The 16945-nt window shown below is 41.8% G+C and overlaps 1 protein-coding gene across 1 annotated transcript; it reads left to right on the top strand.

Annotated features, from left to right (window-relative positions):
* The first annotated feature begins 5665 nt into the window (after positions 1–5665).
* Positions 5666–14147, top strand: SNTN (sentan, cilia apical structure protein). The gene is made up of 4 exons (XM_014061884.2): positions 5666–5827; positions 9589–9623; positions 12336–12475; positions 13573–14147. Exons 1-4 carry the CDS (start codon positions 5730–5732, stop codon positions 13729–13731), a joined length of 432 nt encoding a protein of 143 aa, XP_013917359.1. The 5' UTR covers positions 5666–5729; the 3' UTR covers positions 13732–14147.
* Positions 14148–16945: the final 2798 nt, after the last annotated feature.

Here is a 16945-nt window from a genome sequence, read left to right on the forward strand (position 1 = left end):
TCTTTCTACATCTATATTTGGTATTTGGCATTTTATGTAAATATTTTCCCTCATTTGTGATATACTTTTATATCTTCAACTTCTCCTTTCCACCTAATAGGCTGATTTTTCACTACTTCTTTATTGGATATTCTGAATAGTTTTTATGTTCATTTATTTTCCTACAAAATGCCTCTAGGCAAAAAAAATTTTTTTAATAAAGCTGCCAATGACTTGCTAAAGAAAATCAAAATAAAATACCTCACTAATTTGTTACAGGAAAAAATCATTCTCCTTTTCAAAGCAAGTAATTTCTTTTGAAGCCATTCATACCTCAACTATTTTAACCTTAAAAATGTCACAGAAGAATGTGGTGCTATTTATTAGAAAACATTAAAAGTGTTGCTGAACATTGCGCAAGAAAATAATCTCATACAATAATTTTCTTCATGTGTTGTTAGTAAAAATTGGTTCTTTTATCCAACTTCTCTCAATTGAACTTCCACTCTCAAACAACAGGGGTTTCTGCAGAGGTGGGTCAAGAAAATCAATTGAGCAGCCACAACTGCATAAACATGTTTTTTTTTTAAGTATGTTTCTTTGCTTGGCCCGCAGAATGTAAAAGGCCCATGTAAGGCCTTTTAACTAAATTCCCAAGGAATTCCAATAATTCCAACAAGTAGACAAGATACTAGAACAGCAATAGCAATAGCACTTAGACTTATATACTGCTTCATATTGCTTTACAGCCCTCTCTAAGCAGTTTACAGAGTCATCATATCACCCCCAACAATTTGGGTCCTCATTTTACCCACCTTGGAAGGATGGAAGGCTGAATCAGCCTTGAGCCTGGTGAGATTTGAACTGCCAAATTGCAGGCAGCCGGCAGTCAGCAGAAGTAGCCTGCAGTACTGCATTCTAACCACTGCATCACTGCGGCTCATGAAAGCATTAGGCTTCTCATCAAACAAGGGAGTAAATATCCTGATTAATGATAGCCTTATTTGAAAGCACCTCTGACTGTGCTCTCTTTACTGGAAACAATATGCTTTTGGGATGATGTTCCTGTTTGTGAAGAAACATTGAACCTCTGGACTGGCTGGCAAGTCTGATCTGGGAACCCTGGACTGGCTTTGGATGCTTCTTCTGCTTCTTCTTAGCTCAAAGCTAACCCCGCCTCTCTTGTTTACATTCCTTTGCTTCATTACTAACTCTTGAAGTAAAACTGATAATCTCCTAGGAGACCATGTCTGTTTGTGTGACTGAAACCTGAATCAAGACAGTAAATGGGGCTCAGAGTACTATCTCAGATTACTATCCCCACTATTTTCAAATCATGTTTTAAGTATTTTTCTTCTCCTGTTTAAGCCTACTTACAACATGATTTCTCTTTACAAAGTTGGGCTCAAAAGACATACTGTAGGTGCCATTGAAGGCTTCATTATTTTTCCATTAAAAACAATGGCCAGGCAGTCTATACCCATGATGGTGAACCTATGGCACATATGCCAGAGGTGGCATGCAGAGCAGCTGCTCTTCTGGTTTCCAGAGCTGGTCTTTGTGGGTGCCGGAGCACCTGGAAAACTGCCTGAAAAATGACTTGAAAAATGACTTGAAAAATAGCCAAAAACCAGAGTCTGTTTTCGGGCTGTTTTCAGGCCAAAAATTGCCCGAAAATCGCCTAGAAATGGCCTGAAAAATGCCCCCCAAATGGCCAAAAAACAGGCATGCACATGCCAGGCAGCTGATCTTCGGGTTTCTGGCACTCCGGTGCAGAGTGTTTGGCACTAAGTGCCCAAACATTCTGGTTTGGGCACTTAGTGCCAAAAAGGTTGCCATCATCTTTCCCTAAATCTACATTTGCCCATCAAATACAACCACATGGCCTCCCCATAACTAACATGTGCACACAGAGTTGTCTCACAGTTTCTGAATACAAGAGTGGCAAGATAACCCATTAGCAAATAAGCCAATGTAACAAGAAGGAAGTATGATCTTGAGGGACAGGAGGAAGAGCTACTACCAAGACAATGGTCAGAAAAAAGAAACCTGAGTCCAGGGTAGAACTGTAACCTGAGAAAACATCACAGACAACCTTCCCTAATTCTTATGGAGAAAAGGGGGTGTGTGGCTGTACAATTTGACTTGCTAGCTTTGGTTTTCTAATTTGATCTACTTGGATTGGGTTCACATAGGTTTGCTACACCTTTTGCAAATGTTTAACCAGTTTCGTTGGCATTTGCTCTGACTATATTGTAACACGAATGACAACTCTTAGTCTCATAAGTTTCAAGAGTGGATTCAAGAGCCATCTGTGTGCTGCAGCTTCCAAAAAAAGTCAGTGCAGCCCTAGGCAGAGGGATAGAAACAAGATCACATGAAGTATAAGGACCACTTTACAGAAAGTCCACAACTTACAGCTCATTTTTGCTAAATGAGACATTTGTTAAGTGAATTTTGCCTCAATTTATGGCTTTTCCTATGACAGTTCTTAAGTGAAACACTGCAGTTGTTAACTTAGTAACCCAGTTGTTAAGTGAATTTGGCTTCCCCATTGACTTTGCTTGTCAGAAGGTCACAAAAGGGGATTACCCTGGGACTTCAACCATCATTACTATGAACAGTTCCCAAGCATCTGAATTTTGATCAAATGACCATGGGGATGCTGCAACGGTCATGTAACGAACAGTCATAAGCCACCTTTTTCAGTTCCATTATAACTTTTAACAATCACCAAATGAACTGTTGCAAGGTGCAGACTACCTGTAATGTGTTGGTAAGGCCACACTTGGAATACTGGCATCCAGTTTTGGTTGCCACAATATAAAAAAGATGTTGGGACTCTAGAAAGAGTGCAGAGAAGAGCAACAAAGATGATTAGGGGACTGGAGACTAAAACACATGAAGAACGGTTGCAGGAACTGGGTATGTCTAGTTTAATGAAAAGAAGGATTGGGGGTGGCACGGCAACAATGTTCCAATATCTAAGAGGTTGCCATCAAAAAGAAGGAGTCAAGCTATTCTCCAAAGCACCAGAAGGCAAGACAAAAAGCAATGGATGGAAGCTACTCAAGGACAGAACCAACCTAGAAATAAGTAGAAAATTCATGACAATTAGAACAATTAATCAGTGGAACAACTTGCCTCCAGAAGGCGTGGGTTTTTAAGAAGAGATTGGACAACCGTTTGTCTGAAATGATATAGGATTTTCTGCCCGAGCAGGGGGTTGGACTGGAAGACCTCCAAGATCCCTTCCGGCTCTGTTTTTCTGTTATTCTGAATTGCCATGCAACACTGAGAGGTCATTTCTCAGCTGAGAGTATAACTTGGATTTTGAGAAAGACTCAGCCTTCTCAGTAAGTAGCATGTCATATAACTCCAACTCGGATATAAAGCTTTGTGTGCTTTGTTATAGGATTCAAATGGGGAGGGGAAATCCACCTCTCACCCTTAATGACAAAACCTTCTCTTGTTTTCAAGCTGAGAGCAGCTTCATTTCTATATAATTTCTGGGTATTAATTGAAGGGGTAATGAACACGGACTACAAGCGTGTTGGCAGTGACACTGCAATTATACGCTGTCTTTTTTTCCATAGGCTTTCCCTAAAGAAGGCACCAGAAATCTAAGAACAATTACAGCATGGGAGGGGATGTGTAGAAGGATCAGCACTAAAATGAAGTGGGGTGGGCACCATAATTTCCTAGAATCTGCAAAAAAATAAATAGTCCAAGAAAATTGGGGGAAATGAAGGTTGTCGACATTTATATCTGCTTGGACGTCTGCAGACCCAGTCCTGAGGGTGACCCAACTTTCAGCAATGTTAAATAAAGATGATAGATTGATAGAGATCTTCTTATTTGTTTGTTTGTTTGTTTGTTTGTCAAAACTGTATGCTGTCCATCTTGCCAAAGGTGGCTCTAATTGTATAAATATAGCATATATTATATAGCAATGATGGCGAACCCATGGCAAGTGTGCCACAGTGGCACTTGGAGCCATTTCTGAGTGCATGCAAGGCATTGCTCTGTCACCTCCAGTAAGCATGTGCGCGTTGGGCAGCTGATTTTCGGCCTTGGTTTTCAGCCATTTTTCGCCCTCCAGAGGGCCTCCGGGGGGTGGGGGAAGCTGTTTTCACCCTCCCCAGGCTCAAGAAATCCATGTGCATGTGTGTGGGGGGAATTAAATTATGGGGGTGGCCATGTGAGCACACGCAATGGCACATATATGTGTGCTTTTGGCACCCAAGTTTCACCATCACTGATATATAGTATAGTGTTCTATCTATCTATCTATCTATCTATCTATCTATCTATCTATCTATCTATCTATCTATCTATCTATCTATTCACACACACATACAAGGGGTCCTGGTGGAGCAGTGGTTAGAGTGCAGTGCTACCAGCTACTTCAGCTGTTTGCCAGCTGCCTGCAATTTGGCAGATCAAATCTCACCAGATTCAAGGTTGACTCAGCCTTCCATCCTTCCCAGGTGGGTAAAATGAGGAGCCAAATTGTTGGGGCCAATATGCTGACTCTGCAAACCACTTAGAGAGGGTTGTAAAGCACTAAAAAGCAGTATATCCATCTTGGCATATTCGGGTCTTTTCCCATGTAAGATTGAGAGTAATTTGACGATGTTTCGACGAGGTCCCACTTGCCATTTTTAGGTTGGTGCCTTCGGCTTCATGCTTGTGCGTGCAAAGTGTGATCGGAGCTGCCCTCTTTCTATAAATATTGGTGGGGGTATATGCTGGTCTTGTTGTATTCGGGTCTTTTCCCATGTAAGATATAACAAGACCAGCATAATCCATTTAAAGCAACAAAGCCAACATTCCACACACACCCCACCTATATTTATAGAAAAACGGCAGCTCCGATCACACTTTACTCGCACAAGCACGAAGCCAAAGGCAACAGCCTGAAGATGACAAGTGGGACCTCGTCGAAACATCGCCAAGATAGTGTCAATCTTACACGGGAAAAGACCCGCATACACCAAGACCTGCGTATGTATGTATGTATGTATGTATGTATGTATGTATGTATGTATGTATGTATGTATGTATGTTAGTTAGTTAGTTAAGGTACCAGAGTGGAAAGCTGGGTAACATTGGGCCAATCACTCTCTCTCAGAAAGAAGGCAGATTACAGATTAACAGAGTTGGAAGGGACCTTGTAGGTCATCTAATCCAACCTGCCACTAAGAAGGAGACCTTACACCATTTCTGACAAATGGCAGTCCAATCTCTTGGCAAAGGGAAACCACTTCTGAAAATGTTGCTAAGAAAACCACATGGTCTTGTAGCTATGTGCCCGAAGTCAAAACTGACTTGAAGCACAAACAAACAAAAGTTCTTAAAGTTAATGGACTTCTTCCCCGGGCAAGCGTGTTTAGGATATAATGAATTTTCAGATAGGAAATGCAATGCAGATGCATTAGTTATATTGTGTGTCATGCAGTGGATTCCATTTCCTCCTGTATTTCAAATCCTGAATGAATATTCAGAAATATGCCTGCACCATCAAAAAGTGTCTTTTAAAAGGCACTTTGTGCATGACGTATAAACATCTTAAGTCTTGGGTGTCACACAGATTTATTTACTGACTGATTTAATTACAGAAACCCAATGAGCAGGGAACATTTCCGTGACTGTGCTGCCTTCCCAGCACAAAGGTTTCTGTTTGCCAGTTCACCAGTCCTTCAGTTGCCTAGAGATCATAAACAGTAGTAGCCAAGCCACTGGAAAGGATGTGTGGCTGCGCCTCTAGCACTAAGACTACCTCCTATTCCCTGGATCATTCAAATGATGTTTCTTCAACCAAAGTTTCCAAGAAAACACTCAAACGGTAAGTGAGACTCAAATGCAATTTTCCCCCTCTCTGGGAACTTCATATGCTTCCCCCATTTGATTTGTAAGTTCATTGTGTATGTTTTTAAATGAGAGAAAAGAGCCAAGCTTTCAGAATGTGTGGATGGATGTTTACGAGTTTCTAGTAATTTAGCCTAAAAGTATTTATTATCGTAAAAGTAGACATCAGCACCAACTGCTGTGTGACCCACCTTACAGGGTTGTTATTGGAGAAAATAGGAGGGGGGGAGAATATGAGGTACATTCTCTGTCTTGAGTGACTTCTAAAGTAATACACCTGGGATCAGAGATGGGTTGCTGCCAGTTCAGACCATTTCGGTAGAACCGGTAGTGGTTTTCTGGCCTGGGTCTCTGGAACTGGCAGCGACCCAGGCCTGCCACACCCCCGAACCAGTTCCCTGGTCTCTTCTCCCGTCGCTGGCATGTTTCAGCGCATATGCAGAACAGTTTTCAGTAAATTGCACATGCAATGTGCGGCGTGAGCGAAGCAAAATTTTTGTGCGCACCCAAAATGCCCTCTCTCAGAGAACCAGTAGTAAACCAGTTAGTAACCCACCACTGCCTGGGATAAAAATCGAAAAGAAAAGAAGTTGAAAGCTTCTTCCCAGTGGTGGGTCAGTAATTTTTTTACTACCAGTTTGGGTGCCTGCGATGTTTTTGTGCATGCGCAGAAGTGTCTGTGCATGTGCATAAGCGTCCGGGTGGGTGGGCGGAGCCTCCCACCACCGCTACTACCAGTTCACCCAATCTGGGCCAAACTGGGAGCAACCGACCTCTGCTTCCTCCCCCTTAGGGGTTCTACTCCCTGTGCAGTAAAGAAATTCCATATTTAAGTACACCCGTCGGGCAGATTTCAGCTTCTGTTGGAACACACCCAACGAAGGAGAGCTCACCAACACTTTAAATAGTTGGCCCTACTGCAAACCTGCTCTGATTATTAAGAATTTGTCCCAACTAATTATACTTTAAATACCCATCAGCTTTTTTTTAAAGAAATTAAATATCCTTTAGCTTTTTAAAACATTTTTTTTCATGTTTGTAACCCTTACTCGCTTTTGAAATTTGAGCTGACCTAGTATGTGTGGTCTTGCTGAACTGCATACAAGTGCAGACTGGAACCACACAGCTACTTGGCCATCAACCTGATCATTTTTATTCACTGTTAAAGAAGAGAAGTTGAAAAAAGAATCCCAAGGAGACGTGAAAGAGGGAGCATTTTATTGGCTGCATTCAGTCAAACTGGGTCTTGTCCAAAACATGATCACTCCTCTCACCTATGTAGCTAATAATTTTATGTCTCCAAGGGATAAACTTCTATCTGATGATAATCCAATGAAGGCATCAAGTAGAAGGGTTGGGCTGAAATTTTCCACCTTCTTTTTAGGGCTTTTAGGGGAGGGGAGAGTTTTGAAAACAAAATTGGGATGTTAAATGTAGCAGAGGTTTAAGGCACCTACAGAACAACAGAGCTGGAAGGGATCTTGAAGGTCTTCTAGTCCAACCCCCTGCTTAGGCAGGAAAGCCTACACCACTTCAGACAAATGGTTATCCAACATCTTCTTAAAAACATCCAGTATTGGAGCATTAACAACTTCTGGAGGCAAGCTGTTCCACTGATCAATTGTTCTAACTGTCAGGAAATTTCTCCTTAGTTCTAAGTTGCTTCTCTCCTTGATTAGTTTCCACCCATTGCTTCTTGTCCTACCCTCAGGTGCTTTGGAGAATAGTTTGACTCCCTCTTCTTTATGGCAGCCCCTGAGATATCAGAACACTACTATCATGTCACCCCCTAGTCCTTATTTTCATTAAACTAGACATACCCAGTTCCAGACCTAGTTTGTATTTTTTTTCTTTAAATCAATAAATGAAAATCTTAATGATTGATTAATGAATTTTGGAATATGAACTTAGGAGATCCAGAGGCTGTAAAAATGGGATTATGGACGTTCGGTCCTACCTTCAAACCATATTGCAGTTGTAGACAATACATGATGTGGAAATCAAAGGACAATTTTTCCTTTTTTCACAGTAAGGAACAAATATAAATCAGAAAGTGAAAAGATAAATGTGATCCATCAATACAAGACTGAACCTTCACTTGGTCTTTGTCCTCGGACATGCTGACAAGAAGGAACTGGAACAAGGGTGTGAAACTCGCAGCCCACGGGCCAGATGCATCAAGGGCTGCCCCCACCCCCCACCCCCAGTTTAGCGAAGGGGGGGAAGTCGGGATACGTCACGTGATGACAATGTGATGACATGGGTTTGACACCCCTGAACTAGAAGCTTCTAATTTGATTTCGACGAATCTCAATTTACCTTTATCTCTGAATCCAAAACAATGGTTAACCCTAACCATTATGGTTAGTTTTAAAAACCTACTTTCATACTTTATGAGGTATTTGTTTCATTCAACCAGAAGAAGATAGGTTTGCTTGCCTAGCAGGTTTCTATGTTTCTTGGTCATTTGCCCCTCCGTATATTTAATTTGTGTTGTGCTTGGCACCAGCTACTATCTCCCACCCTGGCAAATAGGCCTGGCCCTGTGAATCTATGGGGTATTCAGAACAAAACTCTGTATCTGATACATAGCAATAGCACTTACATTTATATACTGCTTCACAGTGCTTTTACAGCTCTCCCTCAGTGGTTTACAGAGTCAGCCTGTTGCCTCCAACAATCTGGATCCTCATTTTACTCACCTCGGAAGGATGGAAGGCTGAGTCAACCTTGAGCCTAGTGAGATTTGAACTGCCAAATTGCGGGCAGCCGGCAGCCGGCAGAAGTAGCCCGCAGTACTGCACTCTAACCACTGTGCCACCGCAGCTCATACATACATGTTCCCAAGAGCATACATACATGTTTTCAAGAGCCTGTCATAGTCTTACTGCAATGGTAGCTACCGTGGAAGGCATCAGAGGGAGCAGCTGCTCCATAGAATACTTTGATTTACAGTAAAAAAAACAAAAACAAAAAACCAGGTAGCCAGAGCATCTTTGATGAGCTCTTCAAAAGAGACACTGAAATAGCAGGTCAATCTGACCTGTGGCTCAGGAGAAAGTTAAGTTGCTCTCTATTCAGCACTTGGTTATGTTAATTGTAGGATTAGCCCTAATGGTAGGTTGCCTGGCTATCCCACTAAGCCAGGGCTGTCAAACTCCCAGCCCACAGGCCATGTGCGTCATGCACTGGCCACGCCCAGTTTAGCAAAGGAGGGGAAAGTCCCGATATGTCACATGATGCCGCCATGACAACAAGAGTTTGATACCCCTGCACTAAGCCATGATATCTTAAGTAGAGGCAAAGGATTCTAAAATTCTCCCAGCTGTCCTGGAGAAGGAGAACAGGTCCATTTTCATGAAGGTATCGTGACTTTTTCCTCCTTTATTAAACTGAGGATGGGTGTGGCCAGCGCGTAATGCATCTGTCCTGTGGGCTGCGAGTTTGACGCCCCTGACTTTGCTGAAGTCCGAATGCTAGATAAAAGTCACAAATTACTAAAACAGACGCTTGCATTGTAAAGTAAGTGGGAAACTTGAATTTTTCAATGCAATGGAATGAAATTTCCTGAACTAGTATTTTGGATTCAAGGCACTTTTTTATTTATAAGAAATTTTGAAAAGCTACTGTAGTTAATATGATGTTCATGCCTCATGAAAGAAAGTAATTTAAAAAACAATTTGTAACAAAATTTAATGGTGAGATATGTGAATCAAGCTCTCTCTGCTTAATTTTCAGCATTCCAATTTCCAGGCAGTTGGCTTCTATAAAGGGTAAGGTGATCCATGCTATTTTTCTCCTCTGTCTATCTTTGGTTAGGTGATACTATTAAACCTAGGAATTACATTGGCCACCCTCTATGCAAAGCGTACATCATTGCTCTTCCAGAATGAAAGGTTCCATCAATTCTGTGGGGATTTTATTTCTTCCTGCAAACTTTTTCCTGTATAAGGCTGAACAATGCAGTCAGTACTGAGAACAGCTTCTCCCGAAATCCATGGCAGGAATGCAATTAGCTTACTATAACAACTTCATTGCCAAGCCGTATGTCACTGTTATTAGTCTTGTCTTGTCGTAGCACTTCCACTCTTAGACTTTCCCCATGTCTGTTGCTTCTTCAGTAGCTCAACTTTGGGTGTCACCATACTGATGTACTCCTGGATGCTTTGGGTTCTATCCAGAAGAATCACTTTGACACTTACCAGACCCCTGCTGCTCTCTTTCTGTGTGATGTACATTTTCTGGATATTGAGGTGGGAACCTCTATATATTGTGAGGCACTTCTGGGTCTTCACATTGGTAGTTTCCAAATCCTGCTCTGGTCAGCTCACTATAATGGCAGAATATCTGAGGACTGGCAGGGCATATCTGTTCATAGCATGGAACTTGTTCTTCCCATTGAGCTGGCTCTTATCCTTTGGTGATATTAGATGTTGCTGTCTTCCTTGCCTCCCCATTGTGATTCCCATGTGACTCTGGGAAGCCAAGGTACTTGTAACTGGTCTGTTATAAGGCTGCTAGACATCTGAGGACAGAAGAATAACCATAGCACGAGAGAAGCAAGCATTCTGCAAAGCCAGAGCTGCAAATGCTGCAACAATGGTGCCCACACATATCTACCCAACATGTGACAGAACAGTTCATGCCCATATAGGCCTTATCAGCCACCTGTGGACACATTGTGGACAGCCCACAACCTGTTAGATGTCAAAGTCCTCTTTGAACATGATGGACAAACATCAACTGGTCTGTATGTCTGCTGTGTGGTTCTCTGGTGCTGCATCACATCAGTCATAACTACCTTCTCTTTGTTGACTACCATCTGGTCAGACTTCTACAGTCTGAATGACATCCCAATGTTCTCACACTGTAAATCAGCAAGTCAGTGTCTCATTCACTCTTAACATACAGATTGATGTCATCCATGTAGAGGTGGTGACTATGGTAGTTCCATTCTTAAACTTGTATCCATATCCAGTTCTTGTAATTATCTGAGAGTGGGGATTCAAGCATATGGAAAACAACATTAGAGACTGTGCATTACCTTGGTATATGCTGCACTTGATGGCCACTTGAATGAGTTGCCTTGAGTTGAGTTGTCTTCCACAGTCCCATTGAGTTCTTGAGGAAGATCCTTAGTTGATTTTATAAAGCGCCATTCACTGTTCCATGTTTTCAGTATTGAATCCTAGGCTTTCCTGTAGTCAATTCAGACTGCCCAGATTTGTTTGTCTAGACTCTAGACTTTGAGTCTTGGGTGACTGTTGTACTATGGATGTCTTGAGCCTCTGGCATTATTTCAGAGTTGTGTTTATGTAGTGGCCCATATGATCCTACAGCTTGGCAGCTGTGATGCTTGACGGGATTTAGAAATGTCCATAAAATTAAACAATTATTATATCATGAAATTACAAGATACCAATACAACAAGTCATTGTTGCTGGAATCTGCTTTCTCTTAACTTCTTCCTCCCTGTCACCGCATCAGTGCTGTATTCACTGCTGTAGACTTGTATTGATTTGTCCTTCCCCCACCCCCTTTTGAACTGTGAGCCACCCTGAGTCCCCCCAGGGAAAAGGGCGGCATACAAATAAAGTGAAACTGAAACTGAAACTGAAACTATTATGTGTCTTCTCTATCTCCCATATGTTCTTCCAGCACTGTTCAGTTTCTGCTCTTGGTGGCTCTGCTGTTACTCTAATGTTGCACTGCAATTGTGGGTACGCCTTTGATGGTTGCTTGGAGAACAGGACATTTACCTTCTTGGTACCCAGTGCTGTGAACCTTTCTTTAGCAATCTCTAGGGCTTCAGATGGAGCCAGGCACTTGTATTCTTTTCAGTAGCCAGGTCTTATCCGTAATCATTAGACCCAGGGGTGGTATTCACTTACCTTCCCTACCGGTTCGCAAATGTGACCATGCGCGCATTCCGTGCATGCACTTTACTTTTAAAAAGGGCCTAAATGGGATGCCGTAGACCCAGGGTGGGTGGCCATGGCTACCTGAGATTTCTGCTACCAGTTTGGGCAAACCGGTCAGAACCAGCAGAATACCACCTCTGTTTACACCCTTCTGTAATTCCACTAACTCACTAACTTCTATTTGAATTTCCCTGATCTTAGCATCCAATCTCATCTTCCAAGTTGGAGAATACCCTACTTATACATGAACTAGAAGTTGGGGGGACAAGATTTATCACTATAATTTGCCAGTGTCAGTGAGTTATATTCACCAATAATGAGGCAATTCAAAAGGGTGAAGTCTAAAAGTCTAGTTTTATGTGTATATAAACTCCCAGAGTTTAGAAATGTTCATAAAATTAAACAATTATTATATCATGAAATTACAAGATACCAATACAACAAGTCATTGTTGCTGGAATCCGCTTTCTCTTAACTTCTTCCTCCCTGTCACCGCATCAGTGCTGTATTCACTGCTGTAGACTTCTATTGATTTGTCACCTTCCATGTATTTTTGTTTCTCAGGTCTAGGAAAAAGCTCTGATCTGGAAAAAGCTGTGGCTACAGCAGCCTTGGTTTATGATAATGCGGCAGATGCTGAGGGCAAACTCAGCAAAAGTGAAGCTAAGAAGCTGCTCCTACTTCAGTTTATGAATTTTATACAGGTAAGACTAAAGCCCTTATTCCATTACAACATCTAACAATGATGTCTGGAAAGGATCACTCTCCAAAATTTCATAGAACCTTCAGGTGAGTAGAGATCCTGTATAAAACACCCTTTTAAGCATCGCAGAAGAAGAGAGATTTCATACATACCTGCAAGTCCAATGAGGATGTGGGACTATTCAGGTCAGAGAAAGCAAAGTGAGGGCAGCTAAGCAGATGATTATCTGTCTTAACCACAAGCCAAGAACTTCTCTTTCTTCTCATTCCTCAAAGAGAGGGGACCTTCTAGAATTTGATGCTGGAGAGCAACTGTCCCATTCAGGAGAAGGATTCACATTTAGCAGAGCAGCTTTTGGCTCGCATTGTCTACAAACTAATCAGAAAATATAATTACGTGTCCCCTTTTCTTCAAATCAGGAATTTTCAGTTTGGAAACTAACAATTTTATATAAGGTTCTTTCTTTTTCTGAACCTGGGAGTTCTGATGAAATAATGTTAAATTAATAGCTTTGAGGTTTCATTATGGCATGCAAAGGTTTTCTCTGAGTGTGCAATTGTTTACATTTATCTTGTTTGGTGAACTATAAGGAAATATTGCCAAACTTCTCCAACCAGAATCTTAATTTTTGTAAAAGTAAAAGGTAAAGTTTCCCCCGCACATGCGTGCGAGTCATTCCCGACTCTAGGGGGCGATGCTCATCTCCATTTCAAAGCCAAAGAGCCAGCGCTGTCCGAAGATGTCTCCATCGTCATGTGGCCGGCATGACTAAATGCCGAAGGTGCACAGAACGCTGTTACCTTCCCACCAAAAGCGGTACCTATTTTTCTACTTGTATTTTTTATGTGCTTTAGAACTAGGTTGGCAGAAGCTGGGACAAGTAACAGGACCTCATTCCATTATGCGGCACTAGGGATTCAAACTGCTGAACTGCTGACCTTCTGATCGACAAGCTCAGTGTCTTAGCTACTAAACCACCACTCAGTGTCATCCTTAAAAGCACATTTTGTGGGTGGATTCCTTTCATTAATAAGAATGATGAAAGTCATGTCCATATTTTGCTACTTAAAAAAAAAAACTATTCACTTTCCTTCATAGGGTCAAGAAACCAAACCAAAGTACCAGGAAATGATGTCTGCTCTTGATGAGAACAAGAATGACAAAATCGATTTTGAAGATTTTATGGTTCACGTGGTTAGCCTCACCTTGATGTCTGATCTGCGGCAAGAGATTCAAAATGCACAGAAATCTAAATGATTAAGAACGTCAAGTAAACAAACTGGGTTGGGAAAGGGGGAGGTTGGATTTTTAAAGCAAGTGCTTTAGGGAACATTGCTATTCCAGGTGGAATTATTTGGGACATTATTAATATCTATCAATGAATCAATATTATAGACCCATGATGGCAAACCTATGGCATGCGCACCAGAGGTGGCACGTAGACCCCTCACTGTGGGTACCTATGCTGTCACCAGCTGCTCTTCTGGTTTTCAGCAGGCATGCTGGTCTTTGCAGGCACTGGAGTGCTGGAAAACAGCCCAATAAATGGCCTGAAAACAGCCTGAAAAATTGTCAATAACCAGACTTTTTTCCCAGCTGTTTATTGGCTGTTTTTCGGCCGTTTTTCAGGCTGAAAATAGCAATAGCAGTTAGACTTATATACTGCTTCATATTTCTTTACAGCCCTCTCTAAGCGGTTTACAGAGTCAGCATATCGCCCCCAACAATTTGGGTCCTCATTTTACCCACCTCGGAAGGATGGAAGGCTGAGTCAACCCTGAGCCAGTGAGATTTGAGCAGCCGAACTGCAGAACTGCAGTCAGCCGAAGTAGCCTGCAGTGCTGCATTTAACCACTGCACCACCTCAGCTCTGGAAAATGGCCCAAACACCAGCCAAGTAATGGGCCATTTTCGGGCCAAAAGCAGCCTGAAAATGGCCCAAAAAACACCCTGAAAACGCCTCCCAAAACTGTTATGCGTGCACCAGCCAGATGTTCTTTGGGTTTCCAGTGCTCCAGTGCACACGAAGACCAGCTGGCTGGCACACATGCACATCCCGGAAACCCAAAGACCAGCTGCGCATGCTGGCCAGCTGGTCTTCGGGCTTCCACCACTCCGGCGCACGCACAGGCACATGCATGCACGCATGTTCCAGTTTGGACAGTCGGTGCCAAAAAGGTTCACCATCACTGTTGTAGACCAAGGAGCTCTTTGGACAACAAAGGTACAGAAATAGATTAGTTGTCCATTTCTGAGATTTTACACAAGGAAGAACACGCTTTGAAAAGAAGTGCCTCTGAATTCTGTGGAATATTGTGCTAGATGAAATGTGATTATTAAGTGAAATGATAACGAACAAATCTATCTGCAAAATTCAGACTATGGTCTATATACAGCCATATTGTACAATAACAGCTATGGGAAGAATAATTTCCTGCCCCAATTCCAGATATCTCATAAAAATAAATGTTTTTATCCAGATCAGAGATGGCATTCAGCAGGTTCTGACCAGTTCTGGAGAACCGGTAGTGGAAATTTTGAGTAGTTCGGAGAACTGGTAAATACCACCTCTGACTGGCCCCCATCTATTCTCTGCTTCCTGAGTCCCAGCTGATCGGGAGGGAATGGGGATTTTGCAGAAACCTTCCCCTGGAGTGGGGAGGGAATTGAGATTTTACAGTATCCTTCCCCGGCCACGCCCACCAAGCCACACCCACAGAAACGGTAGTAAAAAAAAATTGAATCCCACCACTGATCCACACCCAGTGACTACAAGAAATGACTATGGAGAAGATACCTGATGAAGTACATGTTTATTTTGCCTTAACTTATCGATCAAGCCAGGAATTTCAACCTGGAAAGGCCTAAATTCATACTGGTGAAGTATAATTGTTCAATGCCCTTGATAGCTATGCTGAATGAATTTCATACTGGCTTGTTAAGGAATTTTACCTACAGTAATTTTAACTAACTTTAGGAAACTTTCAGGATTGGGAGGCTGATATTCAGTACTGGCTTATATGTCTAAATTTAAAGGAAGCTTATACTATTTATTCCTAGTGACTTTGATTTGATTATTCCAAGCTCCATTAATCTATTGTAATTAAAACATCAATAAAATAATAAAACTATTTCTTTAAAAAAAAAACCTGGAAAATTCTGTCTCAATGAACTTGATTCTTCTTGATTGATTCCTTTTTGAGCAAAAGAGCATAGATAAAAGATACATATTTCAATCCTGTATCAATTTTAATCAAAGATCAAATGTTCAACCCCAAAGGAACTTTATGGTTGCTCTGCTTTTAGCCATTACACTCCAAAGTACATTTACTCTGAATTAAGCTCTAGCAAACTGTTGTAAGAAAAATCCATCTGGTTCAGTTCCAAACTGGGAGAAAGACATGGGAAACATGAAGTCCGATTGGAAAGATGGTTTAATGATGAACAGAACCACCAACGCTTATGGTTCTGGCGCAGCTGACATAATTGAGTTGAGAGTGGGGTGGGGTTTATACCTTCTTTGGGTTTTGTATTTGAACTTCCTGTTCCTGTGCAAAAATATGTCCTTTAATATTCTATTGAATGTTGTCAGACTCCTATGGGAGTCATGTAGGGGTTATGTAGGTGTCATAGTTGGCTCTATAGGCAAGACAGGAAATGCAAGTCCTATGGCCTTGTCTGAGGTAATTTTGTCAACTTTTTGTTTATTGCTTATCTGAGTTTCTGTCTTGACCCAGTCTTTCTGAATGGATTACCAAATCTGCATTTCTAAAAGCGGCCTCCTCAGTTTCTGAATAGGCTGGCCCAATCTTTCTGAATGGGCACAAAATATCTGCTGGAGACTATTAAGAAAGAATGAGTCTGCTTTCTGTCTTTAAGAGCATGTTTCTCCATTTCTCCTTTAGGGAAATATAATATTCTGCCTTTTTAATATTTCCCAAAACGTTTCATTATTCTGGAGGGTAGGTGAGAACAATGCATAAAACTATGCAGACCTGCACTGTCCTATGCATACTCTCTAAGAACTAAAAAGTGCAATACTTTATAAGTACACTTAGGAGCCACTTCAAGTCTATTCAAATGATGATCAGAATATAGTTTTTGAAATGAATGTAGGTTTGTGCACGTTCTCACATTTGGAAACTGGTAGGGAAGGGAAGTGAATCCCACCTCTGGCACCATCTACATATTGGTGATCTCTGAACTGATGGAGCATAGCATGTTCACATCAGGGGTGGGTTCCGGCTTCTGCTACTGCCGGTTTGCTCAGTGACGCATTTCATGCACATTCACAGTAGTAAAAAAATTGCTTCTGCACATGCACAGAAGCAAAAAACAAGATGGCAATGCCTGTAGCGCCACCGATAGAACCAGTTCTGGGGCGTGGCAGGTCGAGTTACTACCTACTTGGCTGAACTGGTAGGAACCCACCTCTGATTCACGAAGCTCTTAAGGAGCAGGTATGAAGCGA

This window comes from Thamnophis sirtalis, unplaced genomic scaffold (assembly GCF_051295495.1).
Source record: "Thamnophis sirtalis isolate CommonGarterSnake01/CBP01778 unplaced genomic scaffold, rThaSir2_p1.2 scaffold_3, whole genome shotgun sequence".
Taxonomy (NCBI): domain Eukaryota; kingdom Metazoa; phylum Chordata; class Lepidosauria; order Squamata; family Natricidae; genus Thamnophis; species Thamnophis sirtalis.

Coding starts and splice junctions, on each gene's coding strand:
- SNTN (XM_014061884.2), top strand. CDS start 5,730: ATGTGTGGCTGCGCCTCTAGCACTAAGACTACCTCCTATTCCCTGGAT. Junction 9,624..12,335: donor GCAGTTGGCTTCTATAAAGG/GTAAGGTGATCC, acceptor TTTGTTTCTCAG/GTCTAGGAAAAAGCTCTGAT. Junction 12,476..13,572: donor AGTTTATGAATTTTATACAG/GTAAGACTAAAG, acceptor TTTCCTTCATAG/GGTCAAGAAACCAAACCAAA.